At 41.9% G+C, this 22612-nt stretch overlaps 1 protein-coding gene across 4 annotated transcripts in view; it reads right to left on the reverse strand.

Moving 5' to 3' along the window:
* LOC118393623 (rho guanine nucleotide exchange factor 28-like) overlaps nucleotides 1-22612 on the reverse strand; it is a 144582-nt gene that overhangs the window by 24875 nt on the left and 97095 nt on the right. For 2 of the 4 annotated variants that reach the window (XM_052461913.1, XM_052461916.1), the window contains 6 exons: nucleotides 20998-21125; nucleotides 20588-20865; nucleotides 16276-16471; nucleotides 15966-16077; nucleotides 12041-12083; nucleotides 581-676 (listed from right to left, as the gene is read on the reverse strand). In XM_052461913.1, coding sequence (XP_052317873.1) covers nucleotides 581-676; nucleotides 12041-12083; nucleotides 15966-16077; nucleotides 16276-16471; nucleotides 20588-20865; nucleotides 20998-21125 — 853 coding nt within the window. The remainder of the gene's footprint in view (nucleotides 1-580; nucleotides 677-12040; nucleotides 12084-15965; nucleotides 16078-16275; nucleotides 16472-20587; nucleotides 20866-20997; nucleotides 21126-22612) is intronic. The other 2 variants (XM_052461914.1, XM_052461915.1) reach the window with 2 other exon arrangements.

Below are 22612 nucleotides of genomic sequence, written 5' to 3' on the forward strand. Positions count from 1 at the left end.
ACCTTTATTTAACCAGGCAAGTCAGTTAAGAACATATTCTTATTTTCAATGACGGCCTGGGAACAGTGGGTTAACTGCCTGTTCAGGGGCAGAACGACAGATTTGTACCTTGTCAGCTCGGGGGTTTGAACAAGCAACCTTCCGGTTACTAGTCCAACGCTGCCGCCCCCTGGTAAAATAAGGTAAAATAAAGTAATATATAGATATAAAAAAAAAACTGTATGTATCGTGGCTGGTTAAGAAGTTGCGGTATGGTTCAGTTTTGTAAAGAGGTAGGTGTCATATTGAGTTGTTATTAGATTAGTTTAAAAACAAATTAGATCGGGTGAACAAGACAGAGTAAGGTGAAGTTGCCACTAGACACTGATCATAGGTCAGTTTTGCCTTTCCCCCACTAATGGTTAAGGTTAAGATTACCCTCAGCCAATCTGATCCTAGATCTGTAACCAGTGGAAACTTCACCCAGGAGCATACTAGGCTTAGTCCAAGAAAATGTTGGCCAGGGTTAATGGGTTATTATAGGTGGGTCTTGCGCTACTCATGCATGGCATGGGAGCCAGATTAGTGAAATGGGACATACTCTTTGAGGAACTCTGAGAGGGTGAGGTGTTGGAGTGATGATGACGAGCTGCCTTCGTCCTCAGCAGACTGGACCCTCTTATGGAAACCCACATCCCTATGGTGAAACACACTGAATGACTGAGTTCTGGAGGTCACTGCTTACCAGGTCTGTCTTGAACCCTTTTCCACAGATCTTGAGGCTACTGCACAGGCCTCATGCCCTGGTGGTCTAAGCACATGTACGCTAGGGTTGAATATTTTCCAGGTATTTTACAAATGTTCCATCCTGAGAATAAATCACCTTTCCCGGTATTTCCAGCCAAAACCATAACTGTCATTCTGAAGCATTTTACACTTAAATATGTCTGGATTTGATTAGAGCATTGGTCACCAACCTTTTCTGAGTCATGATCACTTTGAGTACCGCTCAGATTTTTTAAACATGACTTAAAAAACATAAACCTATGCAATATTAATCTACTAAAAACAGTTCTATAGCAATAAGGATTGTGTGTCACATTCGTCATAATAACTGGACCAAAGCGCAGCGTGATCTGGGTTCCACATCTTTATTGCTATGTGAACCTCAAAGCAAAATGAAACAATAAACAAACAAAACGAAACGTGAAGCTACAAATATGCTCACAGGCAACTATACATAGTCAAGATCCCACAAAGCACAAAAGGGGAAATGGCTGCCTAAATATGATCCCCCATTCAGAGACAAGGATAAACATCTGCCTCTGATTGGGAATCATACCAGGCCAGCATAGATATATAATCACCTAGATGACCCACCTTAGTCACACCCCAACCTAACCAACATAGAGAATAACAGGCTCTCTATGGTCAGGGCGTGACATTGTGCAGTAGGCTATAAGCCCAATACATTATCACTATATATTGCCTATGATTGAACTGCCCTGCCAATGTTGTTCTCAGACCATTTTTAAATTACATTTCAAAATGTTAAGTATATGATCACACTGGTATGGATAATTTGTGGTATTACTTGTGAGGCACAGCTGAGTGAGCGTAATAATTCGCTTTTTTTTTTTTTACTGGACTGAGGGCCTGCATCTGATGGGAGGGAGGGAGAGCGCAGCAGTGAGGCTGCCTCTCACCCAACTCACCGTCCCTCCTCTCTCCCTTCCTCCTCATCTCAGAAAAGGGGACACAGTCTTCCAGCTGATGGTGAAACTTAAGTCGCATTGCATTATTTCTGCCACATGCACCAATTCATGTTGTTACTCGTATGACCAGAGAAAGTGAAATATTCCTCGATGTGAAAAAATACACAAGGTGTTAATAATAACAACCCAAGCTTATTGAAACACTTTGCTCTACTCATTCATTGCAGCTGCAGAGCTGGTTGTAGCCTTTGTGAAAGTAGGGAGAACGTGCATTTTATGGCTTATAAAAGTGATGAACAAATTGTTGACAATGCTGAATAACAACTTAAAAATGAACATATAAAAACAGCATATTTTTTTCTATATTAATTGAGTCTCTCTCTAGTCATGTTTTTAAATGTTTTTAAATCCTACAGTATCAAATTTGCTGTTCTTTTTACGGCCCATGGCGCAAGGAAACTGTGGAGAAACAGTGATCTTCGCTATCTGAATGACCAGCGGTAGGCCTATAGGTGCACTTGATTTGCTCTCTGGGCCTGCCAGGTATAACACAGATAGAAGAATGAGACAGACATTTCACTAGAAATAAATGTGAAGCATCCGATTGGCATTTCCACTACCAAATATGGTGAATAGTGGAAGCCCAGTGGCCGGCACTGGGAGGAGATGGATTTTGGCTGACATTCTTCAAATTTTCTCATCAATGAAACATTCGATCTCCATACAGTTTTCTGTTTCCAAAACTATAATATGTACAAAACAGAGTGGACTGCATTGTAGACTTGACCTTTTCCAAAGTTTCAAAAAATTGTTTTTAGTTATTGCACACACACTCTTTACAGAGTAGTCCTTCCCTATCGACAATATGCAAATAAATGTTAGAATGCGCCAATAGGATCTCACTAGCTCGTGCTTGGCTCTGCCCACCTTGTTCTGCCCACTATGATTCCTTTGCTCTCATTGGAAACGAAAGGCTCTGGTCTATCTTGGGATAGTTAAACAAATATTTTGTTCTACCTTCAGACACATTAAATGGTTTAAAATGGGAACACTTTACCTCCTCGGCGCTAGGGCTGCTGAATCAAATGCACCTACTGCCAACAGCGCAAAAAATAATCATTAGGAACGCAAGGCTTTATCGTTGTTGTTTTTTACAGAAATGTTTGGTGATCAACTTTGAATGCCTTGTAGATCGAGCCACCAAAACAATAGTCACAAATTGCCATACCCCTTAATCCTGGTTGATGTGTCAACAATCATCTGCAAGTTAATAGCAGTCTGCAGTTCACACAGTAAGTAGGCTAATGGGAAGACAGGCAGCCTACTGAAGTAGATTGACCTAGTTAGCAAAAAAACGGTACTAGACAATAACAGATGAAGACAAAATGTATACGTACCACTCCTGGCTATATCAGGAGTCGTCAAGCTATAGAATGAAGCACACTGAGATGGAGATGGAGGAAAAGAGGTGAAACCACTCCACCTCCAATAGAGCCACGGATTACCAAAACTGATTACACACCTGGATTGTGCAACATTTACCCATTATTATTTTCGAAATTCTTCAAGCTCTGTCAAATTGGTTGTTTAACATTGCTAGACAACCATTTGCAGGTCTTGCCATAGATTTCCAAGAAGATTTAAGTCAAAACTGTAACTTGCCCACTCAGGAACATTCACTGTCTTCTTGGAAAGCAACCCCAGTTATTGTCTTGCTGAAAGGGGAATTAATCTCCCCGTGTCTGGTGGAAAGCAGACAAAACCAGGTTTTCCTCTAGGATTTTACCTGTGCTTAGCTCCATTCCATATCTTTTAAATCCTGAAGAACTCCCCTGTCCTTAACAATTACAAGCATACCCATAATATGATGCAGCCACCACTATCCTTGAAAATATGTGGAGTGGTACTCAGTAAGGTGGATTGGATTTACCCCAAACATAACACTTTGTATTCAGGAAAAAAAGTGATTTGCTTTGCCACATTTTTTGCAGCATTACTTTAGTGCAGAGTTTATGAAACTCTGTCCTCGGGACCCCAAGGGAAGTACATTTTGGTAATTGCCCTTACACTACACAGCTTCAAATAATCAAATAATCATCAGCTTTGTAGTGTCAGGGCAAAAACCAAAACGTTGCTTTAGTGGCGTATTTCAATCAGGATGCATGTTTTGGAATATTTTTATTCTGTACAGGCTTTCTTCTTTTCACTGTCAATAGGTTAGTATTGTGGAGTAACAACAATGTTATCGCCAATCACAGCCATTAAACGTTGTTTTACAGTCACCAGTTGTGAGAGCCTGCCGAGGCATGGGAGCCCGACGAGCCGGCTGAGGTATGACTTGGGATGGGAGCCTGCTGAACCAACCGAGGTAAGAAAAACCTCTCGAGCCAGCCCAGGCATGGAAGTCTGACGAGCCAGCTGAGGCACCCCCAGATTCCTTCGGCAGGGCACCCGGATCCAACGTTACCAACAAAAAAACTCCCTGATGCTTCCAATTATGGTGTCAGCATTCTGTAGGGACAGATGCTGTTAGACGAGAAGCAAGTACAGGGAGTGAACATTTAATATATAACCGACATGAAACAAAACAAGGACAGCGTCTGGACAAAGGGAACAAAACAACAACATTCATGCTGACACGGGGATGAAACTGAGGAATAGACAGATATAGGGGAGGCAATCAATAAGTGATGGAATCCAGATGAGTCCAATGAAGCGCTGATATGCGTAACGATGGTGACAGGTGTGCGTAATGATGGGCCGTAATGAATGCCCATCCACGACCCATTTTCAATGCCCTGGCTGAGGGAAGGAGGTTCTCACCCAAGATTTGATGGTACATGGCCCCATCCATCGTCCCTTTGATGCGGTGAAGTTGTCCTGTCCCCTTAGCAGAAAAACACCCTCAAAGCATAATGTTTCCACCTCCATGTTTGACGGTGGGGATGGTGTTCTTGGAGTCATAGGCAGCATTCCTCCTCCTCCAAACACAGCGAGTTGAGTTGATGCCAAATTCTGGTCTCATCTGACCACAACACTTTCACCCAGTTGTCCTCTGAATCATTCAGATGTTCATTGGCAAACTTCAGACGGGCATGTATATGTGCTTTCTTGAGCAGGGGGACCTTGCGGGCGCTGCAGGATTTCTGTCCTTCACGGCGTAGTTTGTTACCAATTGTTTTCTTGGTAACTATGTTTCCAACTGCCATGAGATCATTGACAAGATCCTCCCCTGTAGTTCTGGGCTGATTCCTCACCGTTCTCATGATCATTGCAACGCCACGAGGTGAGATCTTGCATGGAGCCCCAGGCCGAGGGAGATTGACAGTTCTTTTGTGTTTCTTCCATTTGCGAATAATCGCACCAACTGTTGTCACCTTCTCACCAAGCTGCTTGGCGATGGTCTTGTAGCCCATTCCAGCCTTGTGTAGGTCTACAATCTTGTCCCTGACATCCTTGGAGAGCTCTTTGGTCTTGGCCATGGTGGAGAGTTTGGAATCTGATTGATGGATTCCTTCTGTGGACAGGTGTCTTTTTTACAGGTAACAAACTGAGATTTGGAGCACTCCCTTTAAGAGTGTGCTCCTAATCTCAGCTTGTTACCTGTATAAAAGACACCTGAGAGCCAGAAATCTTTATGATTGAGAGGGGGTCAAGTACTTATCTCCCTCATTTAAATGCAAATCAATTTATAACATTTTTGACATGCGTTTTTTCTGGATTTTTGTTGTTGTTATTCTGTCTCTCACTGTTCAAATAAACCTACCATTAAAATTATAGACTTATCATTTCTTTGTCAGTTGTTCTTTCCCCCCTCACTGTATATACAAATACTAATCAGTGGGAATAGGGGACAGGTGTGCGTGATTTAAGTTCCAGAGGGATCCGTGACATTTCATTTTCAATTAATTTGTAAAAAATTATAAAAACATAATTCCACTTTTATATAATGGGGTATTGACATTGACATCTATATTTAATCAATTTTAAATTCAGACTTCAATACAAAAAAATGTGGAAAAAGTCAAGGGGTAGGAAGCATAAACGTAACCACATGTAACAGATAGATTTGCATTAGTGTATGCATCAAAGGTCCCAATTCAAAGTTACACCTCACTTTTCTATTTTTCGAGTTATTACATAAAGCCAATCAGAATTCTGAAGAATGCCAATGTCATGTCGGAAAATGTTTTTCTGGGGTGTGATGTAATATAGAGGACCCGGCAAGCCAGCCTATTCCCTATAATATAAACTCCAACAAAAATACAGTAATTTACAATGTGTAACTTCAAATTAAACTAAATTGTATGACTACTGGTTTCAATTACATTTTCTTACAAGCAACTACTTCATGAATTTATTGTTACAAAACAACTTGCAAGGTTGCTAGCCAACTAGCCTGCTAACGTTTGCCCTACCAGCCTAGAGCCCAACTACTGCAGACCACACGACATAACACAACTAAAACATAACCACAGATCAAAAACAAAGAAAGAGCAGAGACATACAGATTTAAGGCTAGGGCCAATTCAATGACAACACTTTTAATAGAGCACAGGCCGAGTTATCAATCAAAGTGAGGGGCTCACGAGCGCTTCACCGGGCCTAGGGAGAGTCAGGGAAATCCGTTAACTAGCTATATAGTAAGAAAAATAAATTGATTCCAGATAGGGATGTGACGATACGAGTATCACGATATCTGTTCCATGGCAAAAATGAAAACATGAAGCAGACAAAACTCGTTCGCCCTTAAAATAACTGCTATATGTAACATATTGTGTGCTACAGCTAGGAAAATAAATAAATGCGATTTTGGATGACAACATAATGATGTTTGTTCCAACATTAGGGCTGTTTCCTTAATAAAGTTAAATCCGCTTTGTCTCAGTCAGCTAGCGTGCAGCACTAAGCCAAGGTTGAAAAAGGTACAAAACTACCGTAGCCTTTTTCACAGAGAACAATGGCGAAAAATACAAATAAATAAAAGGAGAACCGATGAGGACTCCGAGTACAATTAGAGCAAGCAGATATGATTTTCTCCTTCGTTTTGAGCCCAAGGCAAAAAGGCACCAGAGCGGGTTCCCACAAGATAATACCGAGCATGAGGTGTGAAGAGAATGAGGTGTGGCTAACATTAGCTAGCTTGAGTTAGCTACTGAGCAAGCATATGAAGTCAGTAACCCAGAGTAGATCCTCCACATGATGTTGAGAAATAGCGCATTGTGGGTATTTTAGAAGATATACGGAAATAAGTTAATAAATATGTAATAACCCAAAAACATTATGTTTGTACTTATAAGTAACCAGATTGTGACTACAACTTACTAAGTATAAGTTACTAAGTATTTGACCACACACTGGTGAGGTAAAACTAGAAATGCTTCCTACCCTTTAAAGCAACAATATTTGGGTGATAGGGTGTTTTAACTTTGCAGCTGCAGTTCCCTTTACAATTATTTTACATGTAAATGGCATGTTATAGAAGGGTCTAGACACCTTTATTATGATTCACTTCCTCATTCAACATGAACAAAGGCTCGAAAAACACCCTAATAACGCCCTTTTAGAAATGACAAAGCTCTCAGTATAGTGATGGAGTTCCTTAGATGTTGTGCTTGTTTCATTCCGAACTATATCTGCAATGTTTTATTCCATTTTGTGCGACTCGAGCCATTTCCCCTATACAGCTGTGCAGGCCGGGTGTGTCCGTATATACAACATCTAAAGACCTGCATCACTATACTGAGGGTTTTGCCATTTCTAAAATTATGTACTTTAGTGTTTTTGGAGCCTTTGTTCATGGTTTTTCAAGATATTCAATGCATTTCTATACCAGCTAGTTTTTCCCCCTCATCAATCTACACACAATACCCCAAAATGACAGCAAAAAAGTTTGCCTATTGTTCAAAAGTTTAATTCTTGTTTTTGAAAGAAAAAATCAATTACTGCCCCTTCTGAGGGTTTTGCAAAAGTTGCTAATATTCTAACGTTTATGTCTCTATTTTTGCATTCTCCCAAAGTCTCTCTTGTTGTTGGCACCACTTTGATGTTTTTTTTCAATGCATTTCTGAGAATCGGGCTCACGAGACTTTGAGCTGAAATGATTCTTTATAAATGTTCATCATTTTAAAACAATTCCATAAGTTACTGTACCTTAGTACATAAAACGGATAAAATAGTTTTTCCCCTCATCAATCTACACACAATACCCCAAAATGACAGAGCAAAAACAGGTTGCATAGTTTGCATATGTACACTATTGTTCAAAAGTTATGGGGTCACTTAGAAATGTCCTTGTTTTTGAAAGAAAAGCACATTTTTTGTTCATTAAAATAACATCAAATTCAATTGAAATACAGTGTAGACATTATTCATGTGAAAATTACTATTGTAGCTGGAAACAGCAGATTTTCTATGGAATATCTACATAGGCGTACATAGGCCCATTATCAGCAACCATCACTCCTGTGTTCCAATGGCATGTTGGGTTAGCTAATCCAAGATTATCATTTTAAAAGGCTAATTGACCATAAGAAAACACTTTTGCAATCATGTTAGCACATCTGAAAACTGTTGTTCTAATTTTAAACAAGCAATAAAACTGTCCTTCTTTAGACTAGCTGAGTATCTGGAGCATCAGCATTTGTGGGTTCGATTACAGGTTCAAAATGGCCAGATACAAAGTACTGGGGCATGGGATCTATTGGGGCAGTAAGCAAATTGAAGTGGGTTTCGGGTGGCAGGTAAGGTAGAGGTTATATGATCCTTGACTAGTCTCTCAAGGCACTTCGTGATCACAGAGGTGGGTGCTACGGGGTGATAGTCATTAAGTTCGGTTACCTTTGCCTTCTTGGCTACAGGAACAATGGTGGCCATCTTGAAGCATGTGGGGACAGCAGACTGGGATAGGGAGAGATTAAACATGCAAGTAAACACACCAGTCAGCTGGTCTGTGCATGCTCTGAGAACGCGGCTAGGGATGCTGTCTTGGTCAGCAGCCTTGCGAAGGTTAACACGTTTAAATGTTTTACTCACGTCAGCCACAGACAAGGAGAGCCCACAGTCCTTGGTAGCGGGCCGCGTCGGTGACACTGTGTTATCCTCAAACCGTGTGAAGAATGTGTTTAGCCTGTCCGGAAACAAGACGTTGTTCTTGGCGATGTGACTGGTTTTCCTTTTGTAGTCCATGATTGTCTGTCGTCCCTGCCACATACGTCTTTTGTCTGAGCCGTTGAATTGCGACTCCACTTTCTCTATACTGACGTTTAGCTTGTTTGATTGCCTTGGAGTGAATAACTACACTGTTTATATTCTGCCATATTCCACATCACCTTGCCATGGTTAAATGCGGTGAATGCTACCATCTATTCACGGTTTCTGGTTAGGGTAGGTTTTTATAGTCACAGTGGGTACTACATCTCCTATATACTTCCTTATAAACTCAGTCACCATATCCGTGTACGCGCCTACATTATTTTCGCAAGCTACCCGGAACATATCCCAGTGCACATGATCAAAACAATCCTGAAGTATGGATTCCGATTGGTCAGACCAGCTTTGGATAGTTCTTAGCACGGGTACTTCCTGTTTGAGTTTCTGCCTATAGGAAGCGAGGAGCAAGATGGAGTCGTGGTCAGATTTGCCGAAAGGAGGGCGGGGGAGGGCCTTGTAAGTATTCCGGAAGTATGAATAGCAATGGTCGAGAGTCTTAGCAGCGCAAGTAGTACAGTCGGTATATCGATAGACTTCGGCAGCCTAGTACTCAAATTTGCTTTGTTAAAATCCCCAGCTACAATAAATGCATCCTCTGGATATGTGGTTTCCAGTTTGCATAAAGTCCAGTGAAGTTCTTTGAGGGCGGTCGTGGTATCGGCTTGATGGGGGATGTAAATGGCCGTGGAAATGACGGTGGAGAATTCTCTTGGGAGATAATGTGGTCGGCATTTGATTGTAAGGTATTCGAGGTCGGGTGTACAAAAGGACTTGAGTTCTTAGAATTACACCATGAGTCGCTAATTATGAAACACACCCCTCCGCCCTTCTGCTTCCTGAAGAGATATTTATTCCTGTCTGAGCGATGTACTGAGAATCCTGCTGGCTTTACCAACTCCGACAGACTATCCCGAGAGAGCCATGTATCCGTGAAACAAAGTATATTACATGGCCCGATGTCTCTCTAGAAAGAAATCCTTTCTCTCAGCTCATCTACTTTGTTATCCAAAGACTGAACATTAGCGAGTAATATACTCCTAAGTCGAAACAGCAGGCCACCTCATGTGACTCTCCTCCGCCTGCAATATTTTGGGTCGGCCTTTGGAATAAGTTAAATTGCCCTGGGGAGAGTCAACTAAGGATCTGCTCCAGGGAACGTCATATTCCTGGTCGTAATGCTGGTCGTTCGGGTAAGTTACCGCTGCTCTAATATCCAAGAGTTCTTCCCGGCTGTACATAATAACACAGAACATTTCCTGAGCAAATAATGTAAAAATAGTACACACACAAAAAAAACAAAGTTTCCTTAGAGCTCTGTTGGCACCATCCCTTTTACTGAGCTGCGTAAAGACAGACTAACAGGGGTGAGACAATTAATTATAATTTGTCTTACTGTTCTTTTGTTGTTTGCAGCTCCTCTATCCTTCTGACCCTATGCAGCCAGGTCCCATCTACTTTTTAATTCCTCGCAAGTGCGGCTTGTTTGATGTCTGCTGTGAAGGAATACCACAACAAGTCAACAACTTGATTTATGAAGGCACGTCATGGTGTTGTGAAGGACAGCACTGTCACAGGGGTCCCCATCCCATAGCTGGTTGGATTGGAGGATGATACGGTGCTGGTGGAAAGCTACGGCTGGCAACAACACCTGACTCAATACTTCAGGCCGCTGCCACAGATCAACCAGTACCAGCACTTCAGGTGAAAATAATTTTCATTGCATCGTATGAGGTTATTCTTCTTATATAAACTTGGGAGCTGAATTGATGTTTTGCAAGGTTGTAATGTCTTCAGATTTGTTGTTATTCCCTGTTTTACATCTTCGATTCTCTGGAACCTGGTGATGTTGTCACCAAGGAGTGTTCGTACTCAGTCTGGACGAGGTTTCAGCTGCTGCCCAATGCTGACATTCTTCCTCCCATAGATGGTCAGCCTGTACAAGCACCACCTGGACTGGACACACCTAGGAGTTTTGCGCCAAAAAAGCTATGGACATCACATGCCCTAAATCAAAGTCAAGGGCAGGACATTAACAGGCTCTGTTAATATAGATACCCTTGTTCATGCGTGGTTCGGACGGACCAGTCATCAGCACAATCTGCATTGCCTCTATTCAAAAGAATCTCTCCTAACACACACGCCATACGTTGCTGCTACTAATTTTTTAAAATCTTGATGCTCAGCCACTTTACCCCCGATTTTATGAATGTAACTACCTCGTCTATCACTGATATTGTTATTGATATTGTTCTTGTACATACTGCATATTATTTTATTTATATTGACACCATCTATTTCATATATTGCTACTATGCAAGTAACCATTTGGCTGAACAGTTTACACCTTCTGTAGAGACCCATCCACTTAGCAAGACTTGCATATTGGCAGTAATATGGACATCATCCGTCTGTGTTAAAATGGAATACTATTTTAGAATGTCGATGTTGTAGAGACGGAGTAAGACTGTCTGTGTATTAACTGAGATAATGTATGTAGTTTAACTAGCTATACCATCATCCCATATGCTCTCTGTGCTGTTAGCAATGCATTAATGTTTCTTCAACGAGACGTTATGAGACGTTAGTGAGATGAACTGAGACGCAAGTATGAGTCATCATGAATGATTTAAAAAAAAAACACATGGAAAAGACTCTTTACAAACAATCTGATAATGTCACCAGATAAATAAAATATTATGGACAAGTAAATAATTACAAGTAAATCAACAACTATATCTGTTTCAAATGATGATGCATGTTGTTATTGTATTAGTATCAGTTCCAAAACTACAGCATTCAAAAAGTTGTGTATGAGTTCAGATGTTTGGGAAAGCCCTGTTTGTGGTGTCTGTGTGTGTGTTGTATTTGGGGTTATTTTGAGGTTGTAATCCGAGTTTATTCTGACCCGTGGGCCATGTAACAGGGAGTATGTCACATCCTGCCCAGCCAGTCACTGACCGCAGGGCTAAACTAGAGAGGCAACTAAGACCGTGTTACACACACACACAGGCACACGCACAAATGCGCACACACACACACACACACACAAACAAGCACGCATGCATACACACACTAGAGAGGTGGGGCATTGCAAAGACTAAAATAAATACAGTAGAATGAAAGATTGTCCATACCTCTTCTCTCTGGGTGTCTCAGTCAAGTTGAAGTCTCTATGCTCTGGAAGGGTAACAAGGAATGACAGTAATGTGAGTAACAAGGAAAGTGAGACTCAACAGGAGTCCCCATCAACTAATAAACACCAGAAGCAGAGTTAATTTATACGTCACAAATGGCACCCTATTTCCCATATAGTGCATTACTTTTGACCAGGGCAGATAATACTCTAAGTAGTGCACTACATAGGGACTATGGTGCCATTTGGATCACAAGCAATGATTAATTATACCTAGGTCAGATTTGCTAAGACTGCAAATGTATGGTAAATGTTAATGTTTTTGGGATAATATTGCATCATATTCATCATATACAGTATACCTTCTTTCTTCACAGATGACATACTCACAGATGGAATACTTATTTTAAAATGGTGGGGGATCTACAAAGCTAACATATCTAATTATTTTAAGATGGTCACACCATGGATTATTATCTATTTGATTTAGAATTTTAGGACCCCAGTAGGTATTAAAATAAGATTTTAAAAAATATTGAAATTTGGCCTTTACTACTACATCCCATTGAAATGTATTGAAGATCACATTCATGAATGGCAAAACAGACGGTCAAAATATAAATCCTAAGGAATAAGGTTTTGAAGTGTCTGTCCTACATCTAGGGGATATAAGAAGCTCAGGAAATATTTGTGTTTTGGAGACTTATTTAACCCCCTTTTTTGATGCTACAAACCTACAGTTGAAGTCGGAAGTTTAGCCAAATTCAATTAAACTCAGTTTTTCCCTGACATTTAATCCTAGTAAAAATTCCCTGATTAATGTCAGTTATGATCACCACTATTTTAAGAATGTGAAATGTCACAATAATATTAGAGAGAATGATTTATTTCAGCTTTTATTCCTTTTATCACATTTCCAGTCAGTCAGAAGTTTACATACACTCAATTAGTATTTGGTAGCATTGCCATTACATTGTTTAACTTGGGTCAAACGTTTTGGGTAGCCTTGCACAAGCTTCCCACAATAAGTTGGGTGAATTTTGGCCCATTCCTCCTGACAGAGATGGTGTAACTGAGTCAGGTTTGTAGGCCTCCTTGCTCGCACAAACTTTTTCAGTTCTGCCCACACATGTTCTATGGGACTGAGGTCAGGGCTTTGTGATGGCCACTCCAATACCTTAACTTTGTTGTCCTTAAGCCACTTTGCCACAACTTTGGAATTATTCTTGGGGTCATTGTCCATTTGGAAGACCCATTTGCAACCAAGCTTTAACTTCCTGACTGATGGAATGAGATGCTGCTTTCATATATCCACATAGATGGCATCATGAGGCAGTAAAACTATTTTGTGAAGTGCACCAGTCCCTTCTGCAGCAAAGCACCCCCAAAACATGATGCTGCCACCCCTGTGCTTCACGGTTGGGATGGTGGTCTTCGGTTTGCAAGCCTCCACCTTTTCCTCCAAACATATCAATGGTCATTATGGCCAAACAGTTATATTTTTGTTTCATCAGACCAGAGGACATTTCTCCAAAAAGTACGATCTTCATCCCCATGTGCAGTTGCAAACCGTAGTCTGGCTTTTTCATGGTGGTTTTGGAGCAGTGGCTTCTTCCTTGCTGAGCGGCCTTTCAAGTTACGTCGATATAGGACTCGTTTTACTGTGGATATCGATATTTTTGTACCTGATTCCTCCAGAATCTTCACAAGGTTCTTTGCTGTTGTTCTGGGATTGATTTGCACTTTTTGCACCAAAGTATGTTCATCTCTAGGAAACAGAACAAGTCTCCTTCCTGAGTGGTATGAAGGCTGCGTTGTCCCATGGTGTTTATACTTGCGTACTATTGTTTGTACAGATGAACGTGATACTTTCAGGCATTTGGAAATTGCTCCCAAGGCTGAACCAGACTTGTGGAGGTCTTGGGTGATTACTTTTCATTTTCCCAGGATGTCAAGCAAAGAGGCACTGAGTTTGAAGATAGGCCTTAAAATACATCCACAGGTACACCTCCAATTGACTCAAATGACGTCAATTAGCCTATCAGACGCTTCTAAAGCCATGACATAATTTTCCTAGCTGTTTAAAGGCACAGTCAACTTAGTGTATGTAAACTTCTGACCCACTGGAATTGTGATACAGTGAATAAGTGAAATAATCTGTCTGTAAACAATTGTTGGAAAAATTACTTGTGTCATGCACAAAGTAGATTTTCTCACCGACTTGCCAAAACTATAGTTTGTTAACAAGAAATGTGTGGAGTGGATGAAAAACAAGTTTTAATGACTCCAACCTAAGTGTATGTGAACTTCCGACTTCAACTGTACCTTCATACCTCCATAATGTTTTATTAACCGGTAGCTGGTTACCGTCAGACGAGTCCAGTGACACTTGTGGGGGTCGTAGAACAAAACGGAGAACACGATCGTGTTTGTGAGAATCTCATCTTTTTAAAGAGATGACAGACGTTTGTGATATTCGGGATGTCTCATGTTCTTAAACACCACTGTAGCTTGGCCACCTTCCACCGCAGATGCGGAAGGCCGACATAGGCGGATGCAGTGGATTTAGACCAGTCCATGCAAAAATATATATCTATAGCTTAATAAAGTGATGGATTTTGATGGGGATTTTTTTATTTTGTTACTTAGATTGACACAAACATTGACAGTTTGAGTATGTCATCTGTGAAGAAAAAGGTCAACATTAGGGCTACAAATACAATCACACATCTGTCTATGTTAAACTTTGGCAGGCGAGTGTGTTGTGCACTTCCATTGACCTGTCAAAAGTAGTGCACTATATAGGGAACAGGGTGTCATTTGGGAGGTAAACTAGAACATTTATAAAGCCCCAGGTCCAGCAGACCCCTACAGAGTGAGAAGAAACACACACAGGAAAGAGCTGCTGAGGAAGAACAAATCACAGAAAGAGAGAACAGGAGGAGAAAAAGGTAACAGACAAACGGTAGCAATTCCAAAACATTTCCCCATGAGAGAAACAAAACCATCTCCCCATAAAGAACCACAGCATTTCCACGAAACAAAACCAACCCTCAAAGAGAATTACTGTCAAGCCTCAAGGTACAAAACACATGTAATGCATCCCAAATGGCAACCTATTCCCTATATAGTACAGTAGTATAAACCAGTGCCCTATGCTAAATAGGAATAGGGTACCATTTGGGACAAGCCCATGTTCATTTCATATCCTGTTATCATTGTATTAGACTGGCCTCAAGTTAATGTGAGATTTCTATTCAAAATAGGATTCTGATAGGACCATGCACTTTGTAACCATACCTACACTCCCACCATAGCCTGGGCACCAGTCTAGTTCCTGTTTCAGCCAGTTTGTCTTGATATGATAATGATGTAGTTAAGACTGCTGAATGTAGAAGTCAGGCACCCAGGCTACATCGCTGCAACAATAGTGACGATATGGTCAGCCCCATACATCAGCAAGCACAACCATAGATTCATAGACTGCTGAATATAGAAGTCAGGCACCCAGGCTACATCGCTGCAACAATAGTGACGATATGGTCAGCCCCATACATCAGCAAGCACAACCATAGATTAATATAGCAGAACTCGGGGGACCGGTGTTTCTAAAAGGGCTGTTCAAGACTGTACTTACTAACTGGGTTGAGGAGAGAGTTTAGAGAGAGAGAGAGAGAGAGAGAGAGAGCCTGAAGAAGGGAGCAGCCACTGCTGCTGAATGCACAACCTACACAGGATAAGGACACATGATGGCTAACTGAGTAGGAGTTACACACACAGCGAGAGTTCACTGTGTTGACCCCAGGTCCTGAAGAGCTATGGAGAGAACCTAGCTGCAACATTATCCTAAACAGGCTTCTGTCTGACAAATGGCTGATGGCCCTGGGAAGAGAGAAGTCAGGGGTCAGGGGTTTAAGGTGACTGACCTTCTGTCAGGTCAGAGATCGCTGCATCTCGGGTGAACAGGGGGCGTGGAAGCTGGGTCTTGGGGGAGGAGTAGGAGTAAGAGCGCAGACGAAGCTGTGTGTCTGACTGATCCTGAGCGAAACACACAAGAACCATAGATTATTAGGGAAGGGAGTATCACTAAAATTAGAGAAAATAAGTGATGCTTTCAGCCACATTTAACCAGTAACCGAATGTGGGGACAACTATAACAGCACAATACAATCACACCTTGGCAGGTGAGTGTGTGCAGTCTGAGTGTATATCTGTGAAGTAACTTGTGTGAAATACCTTGGAAGGTGTGTGTGAATGGTTAGAGTGTGTACGGTTGAAGTGCAACGAGTTGTCAAAGGAGTCCCTCTCGTCCCCAGAGCTAGTATGCAGGTCGGAGCGTTGCCAGGGAGATGAGAAGTTGGGGAGGGAGGGGGGAGACTGGCACAGGGTGGCCTCCTCCCAACTGTCACACTCTACTGGTTCCAGACTGGAACTGAGAGAGAAAGAACAACACACACACACACACACACACACACACACACACACACACACACACACACACACACACACACACACACACACACACACACACACACACACACACACACACACACACACACACACACACACACACACACACACACACACACACACACACACACACACACACACACACACACACACACACACACACACACACACACACAGTGGGGAGAACAAGTATTTGATAACCTGCAAAATCAGCAGTGTTTCCTACTTACAAAGCATGTAGAGGTCTGTAATTTTTATCAGAGGTACACTTCAACTGTGAGAGACGGAATCTAAAACAAAAATCCAGAAAAATCACATTGTATGATTTTTACGTAATTAATTTGCATTTTATTGCATGACAAGTATTTGATACATCTGAAAAGCAGAACTTAATATTTGGTATAGAAACTATTGTTTGCAATTACAGAGATCATACGTTTCCTGTAGTTCCTGACCAGGTTTGCACACTGCAGCAGGGATTTTGGCCCACTCGTCCATGCAGACCTTCTCCAGATCCTTCAGGTTTCGGGGCTGTCGCTGGGCAATACGGACTTTCAGCTCCCTCCAAAGATGCTCTATTGGGTTCAGGTCTGGAGACTGGCTAGGCCACTCCGGGACCTTAAGATGCTTCTTACGGAGCCACTCCTTTGTTGCCCTGGGGTTGTTGTCATATTGGAAGACCCAGCCACGACCCATCTTCAATGCTCTTACTGAGGGAAGGAGGTTGTTGGCCAAGACCTCGCGATACATGGCACCATCCATCCTCCCCTCAATACGGTGCAGTCATCCTGTCCCCGTTGCAGAAAAGCATCCCCAAATAATTATGTTTCCACCTCCATGCTTCACAGTTGGGATGGTATTCTTGGGGTTGTACTCATCCTTCTTCTCCCTCCAAACACGGTGAGTGGTTTAGACCAAAAAAGCTCTATTTTTGTCTCATCAGACCACATGACCTTCTCCCATTCCTCCTCTGGATCATCCAGATGGTCAGTGGCAAACTTCAGACGGCCTGGACATGCACTGGCTTGAGCAGTGAGACCTTGTGTGCGCTGCAGGATTTTAATCCATGACGGCGTAGTGTGTTACTAATGGTTTTCTTTGAGACTGTGGTCCCAGCTCTCTTCAGGTCATTGACCAGGACCTGCCGTGTTGTTCTGGGCTGATCCCTCACCTTCCTCATGATCATTGATGCCCCACGAGGTGAGCTCTTGCATGGAGCCCCAGACCGAGGGTGATTGACCGTCATCTTCTTCCATTTTCTAATAATTGCGCCAACAGTTGTTGCCTTCTCACCAAGCTGCTTGCCTATTGTCCTGTAGCCCATCCCAGCCTTGTGCAGGTCTACAATTTATCCCTGATGTCCTTACACAGCTTTCTGGTCTTGGCCATTGTTGAGAGGTTGGAGTCTGTTTGATTGAGTGTGTGGACAGGTGTCTTTTATACAGGTAACGAGTTCAAACAGGTGCAGTTAATACAGGTATTGAGTGGAGAACAAGAGGGCATCTTAAAGAAAAATTAACAGGTCTGTGAGAGCTGGAATTCTTACTGGTTGGTAGGTGATCAAATACTTATGTCATGCAATAAAATGAAAATGAATTACTTAAAAATCATACAATGTGATTTTCTGGATTTTTGTTTTAGATTCCGTCTCTCACAGTTGAAGTGTACCTATGGTAAAAAATTACAGACTTCTACATGCTTTGTAAGTAGGAAAACCTGCAAAATCGGCAATGTGTATCAAATACTTGTTCTCCACACTGTATATAGTTGAAGTCAGAAGTTAACATACACTTAGGTTGGAGTCATTTAAACTCGTTTTTTAACCACTCCACAAATTTCTTGTTAACAAACTATAGTTTTGGCAAATCGGTTAGGACATCTCCTTACTGATTGACAAAAGTATTTTTTTCCAAGCAATTGTTTACAGACAGATTAATTCACTTACAGTGAATTACATCACAATTCCAGTGGGTCAGAAGTTTACATACACTAAGTTGACTGTGCCTTTGAACAGCTTAGAAAATTCCAGAAAATAATGTCAAGGCTTTAGAAGCTCCTGTTAGGCTAATTGACATCATTTGAGTCAATTGGAGGTGTACCTGTGGATGTATTTCAAGGCCTACCTTCAAACTCAATGCCTCTTTGCTTGACATCATGGGAAAAGAAATCACCCATACCTCAGAATTTTTTTTGTAAACCTCCACAAGTCTGGTTCATCCTTGGGAGCAATTTCCAAATGCCTGAAGGTACCACGTTAGTCTGTACAAACAATAGTACGCAAGTATAAACACCATGGGACAATGCAGCCATCATACCGCTCAGGAAGGAGACTCGTTCTGTCTCCTAGAGATGAACGTACTTTGGTGCGAAAAGTGAAAATCAATCCCAGAACAACGGATCTTGTGAAGATGCTGGAGGAAACAGGTAAAAAAAAAGATCTATATTCACAGTAAAACGAGTCCTATATCAACATAACCTGAAAGGCCGGTCAGCAAGGAAGAAGCCACTGCTCCAAAACCGCAATAAAAAAAGCCAGAAAACAGTTTGCAACTGCACATGGGGACAAATATCGTGCTTTTTGGAGAAATGTCCTCTGATCTGATGAAACAAAAATATAACTGTTTGGCCATAATGACCATCGTTATGTTTGGAGGAAAAAGGGGGAGGCTTGCAAGCTGCTGAAGAATACCATCCCAACCGTGAAGCACGGGGGTGGCAGCATCATGTTATGGGGGTGCTTTGCTGCAGGAAGGACTGGTGCACTTCACAAAATAGATGACATCATGAGAAAAGAAAATTATGCGGATATATTGAAGCAACATCTCAAGACATCAATCAGGAAGTTAAAGCTTGGTCGCAAATGGGTCTTCCCAAGCAGACTTCCAAAGTTGTGGCAAAATGGCTTAAGGACAACAAAGTCAAGGTAGTGGAGTGGCCATTACAAAGCCCTTACCTTAAACATATTGAACATTTGTGGGCAGAACTGATAAAGCTTGTGCGAGCAAGGAAGCATACAAACCTGACTCAGTTACACCAGCTCTGTCAGGAGGAGTGGGCCAAAATTCACCCAACTTATTGTGGGAAGCTTGTGGAAGGCTACCCAAAACGTTTGACCCAAGTTAAACAACTTAATGGCAATGCTACCAAATACTAATTGAGTGTATGTAAACTTCTGACCCACTGGGAATGTGATAAAAGGAATAAAAGCTGAAATAAATAATTCTCTCTAATATTATTCTGACATTTCACATTCTTAAAATAAAGTGGTAATCCTAATTGACCTAAGACAGGGCATTTTTACTAGGATTGAATGTCAGGAATTGTGAAAAACTGAGTTTAAATGTATTCTTAAACTTCTGACTTCAACTGTATCTAACATGCTATTGGTTGCAAGAATTTTGAATATTCATTTTTGACTCCAGCGTCATTTTGCATATCAGTTCATAAACCATGTGCCATGGAATCGGTACATCGAAAATCTCTCCCCAAATATTTTCCAATCTACATGACAGAGCTGTCCATTTTTTGGTCATTAAATGAAACTGGTATACTTTTTTATTCATCACAATTTTCTTTAACCAATTATGGTCTTTAATGCATTGCCGACAGACAAGTTCCACTTTCCTATTCCATTTTAGTACATTTAGTTTCTACTAGACTTGATGAATATTCATACTTCGGTCTTTCGTAAAAGAAGCTGAAACCACAAGTCCTTGGATGCAGAATGATCGCACTGTTCAGTGTCTGCTCACCTCGGCATCTTGACCAAAGAGAATGGTTCATTGTGACTTCCTGTGACTTTCATCCCTACTGCTGTTACAGCTACTGTGCTGGATAACAGTAATGGACCAAAAAGCTTATTTTACATTTAAGTTAGTTTTGGTTTTTGATTGACACCTTTAGAGGAATTACATTGTAAAATATATTAACATGGAGATCTTTGAGACCCCAGTAAGTATGCAACAATAACATATTATGAAACCCCCCCAAAATATTTTTGGTCGGCTTTTGACCTTACTTAACTATAACTAACCAAGCATGGTAGAGCAGAGCGCGGGTGTTTGGGTGTGGTACTTACCTCAGTACACAGGTCTTCTCAGGCTGACTAGTTCCTCTGTGACTGAGCCCAGAGGAGAGGGAGACGGACGGCTGGATCCTCCCCCTATTTCCACCACCAGAGAAAGGAAAGGGGTAGGCCAAGGGAGAGGAAGGAAGGGGGAAGGCCTGGTCCCTGTGAGGAGCCATGGAGCCAGGGAGACTTCCAAAGAAGGAGTCCCAGGCAGGGTTGTTCCTCTGTGGTACAGAGCTCACCTCCTCCTCCACTGGAGAACGGTACTTTATATCCAGGTCATCCACCTGAGCAGGGGCACAGGGTGAGAGGTCAGTGTCTGGGACAAAAGCAGTCCAATCCCTGGTTATGGCTGGCTATGACAGCTCACCTGGTCCACCATATTCTACCTGGTTAAAAACCTGGGTACGACAACTCACCTGGTCCACCAGCATGGCATTAGTGTGCATCTGGTCCTTCCCTGGTTGGTGGATCATAGCTGAGAGTCTGGAGGCAGCAGCCAGAGTAGAGGACAGAGCCTGGGCCCTCCTCATTGACTGGCTCTTCTCTACACACCGAGAGAGGGGGAACATTTTATATTACATTATTAGTTACCTTTCCTACTAGTACAATACAACTTCATTAATCCCAAGGGGCAATTCATTCCGGGCTGACAGGGTACTTCAAAGAGGACAAACACAACACTGACAATATAAAAAACAAATATAAACACTAAAGGCATCAGTTACGGTCAGTTTAGTACATTAGTACAGTATGTAACTACAGAATGTTCCAGAATGTTCCATGTGGTTTCCAAAGAAATGCCTTGTCATGTTTCACAAACACAGGATGTGACATCATACATCCTGCACAGTAACTTGTCTTTGTTTGGGAACAGGAGCCTGACACCCAGTGTTTCTGCATGACTCCAACGCAGACTAGGGCTGTACCGCAATAATGTAGGTGGCCTCTCCTCACTTCCCTTCTCCTCTCATCTATGGCCTCCTACCAACATGATATTGATATTAATGGCTCAGAAGGTTGTGCACAACAAGGTCACTGGTTCCCTTTCTTAATTTGGTATTTTTTTTGGTGCGGTCCAGACCGGCCTTGATTTCCCCGTCAACTGACATAGAACGGCCAGAACGGCCTTGATTTAGCAATAAGCCAATGAAGAAGAAGAAAATGTACTACCTTAAAATGTAGAGAGGATCTGATAAATGACCAAAATGTAAATGTAAATACAAACAAAGCAAAGCATGTTGGGTATTATTCCAATGAGCTCAGCTCCCAAACAAGTACACATTTGGTCGTTGTGGCCCAGATCCAAATCTGAATTAATACAAATGTCCAGGCAATGTTTAAACAGTTTGAACATCACATTACAGTATGGCACAGTTTAGTACATTAGAGCAAAATAGAGTACAGTACAGTACGGCATGGTACGGTACAGGACAGTCAAGTTTTATTCAGTAGAGTACAGTAGAACACAGTACACTACGGTACAGTTCTGTTTTATTCAGTACAGTAGAGTACTGTGTATTCAGTAGAGTACAATAAGGTCCAGTACAGTAAAGTTCAGTAGAGGAGAGTCCATTAGAGTAAGGTAGGGTACAATACAGTACACTATACTTGACCTTTACTTTACAGCTCTACTGTTCTCTACTGTCTCTGGCCCCCTCCCAGTTAGGGGGGAGTGATGAGCGCTACAGCAGAGTCTCACAACTAAATCGCTGGTTGAAAACTGTTTTCTGCCCCTCCCAAAAGATAGAATTTGTAGATAATTGGCCCTCTTTCTGGGACTCACCCACAAACAGGACCAAGCCTGGCCTGCTGAGGAGTGACAGACTCCATCCGAGCTGGAAGGGTGCTCTCATCTTATCTATCAACATAGACAGGGCTCTAACTCCTCTAGCTCCACAATGAAATAGGATGCAGGCCAGGCAGCAGGCTGTTAGCCAGCCTGCCTGCTTAGTGGAGTCTGCCACTAGCACAGTCAGTGTAGTCAGCTCAGCTATCCCCATTGAGACCGTGTCTGTGCCTCGACCAAGGTTG

The sequence above is a fragment of the Oncorhynchus keta genome, chromosome 14 (genome assembly GCF_023373465.1).
Source record: "Oncorhynchus keta strain PuntledgeMale-10-30-2019 chromosome 14, Oket_V2, whole genome shotgun sequence".
Taxonomy (NCBI): domain Eukaryota; kingdom Metazoa; phylum Chordata; class Actinopteri; order Salmoniformes; family Salmonidae; genus Oncorhynchus; species Oncorhynchus keta.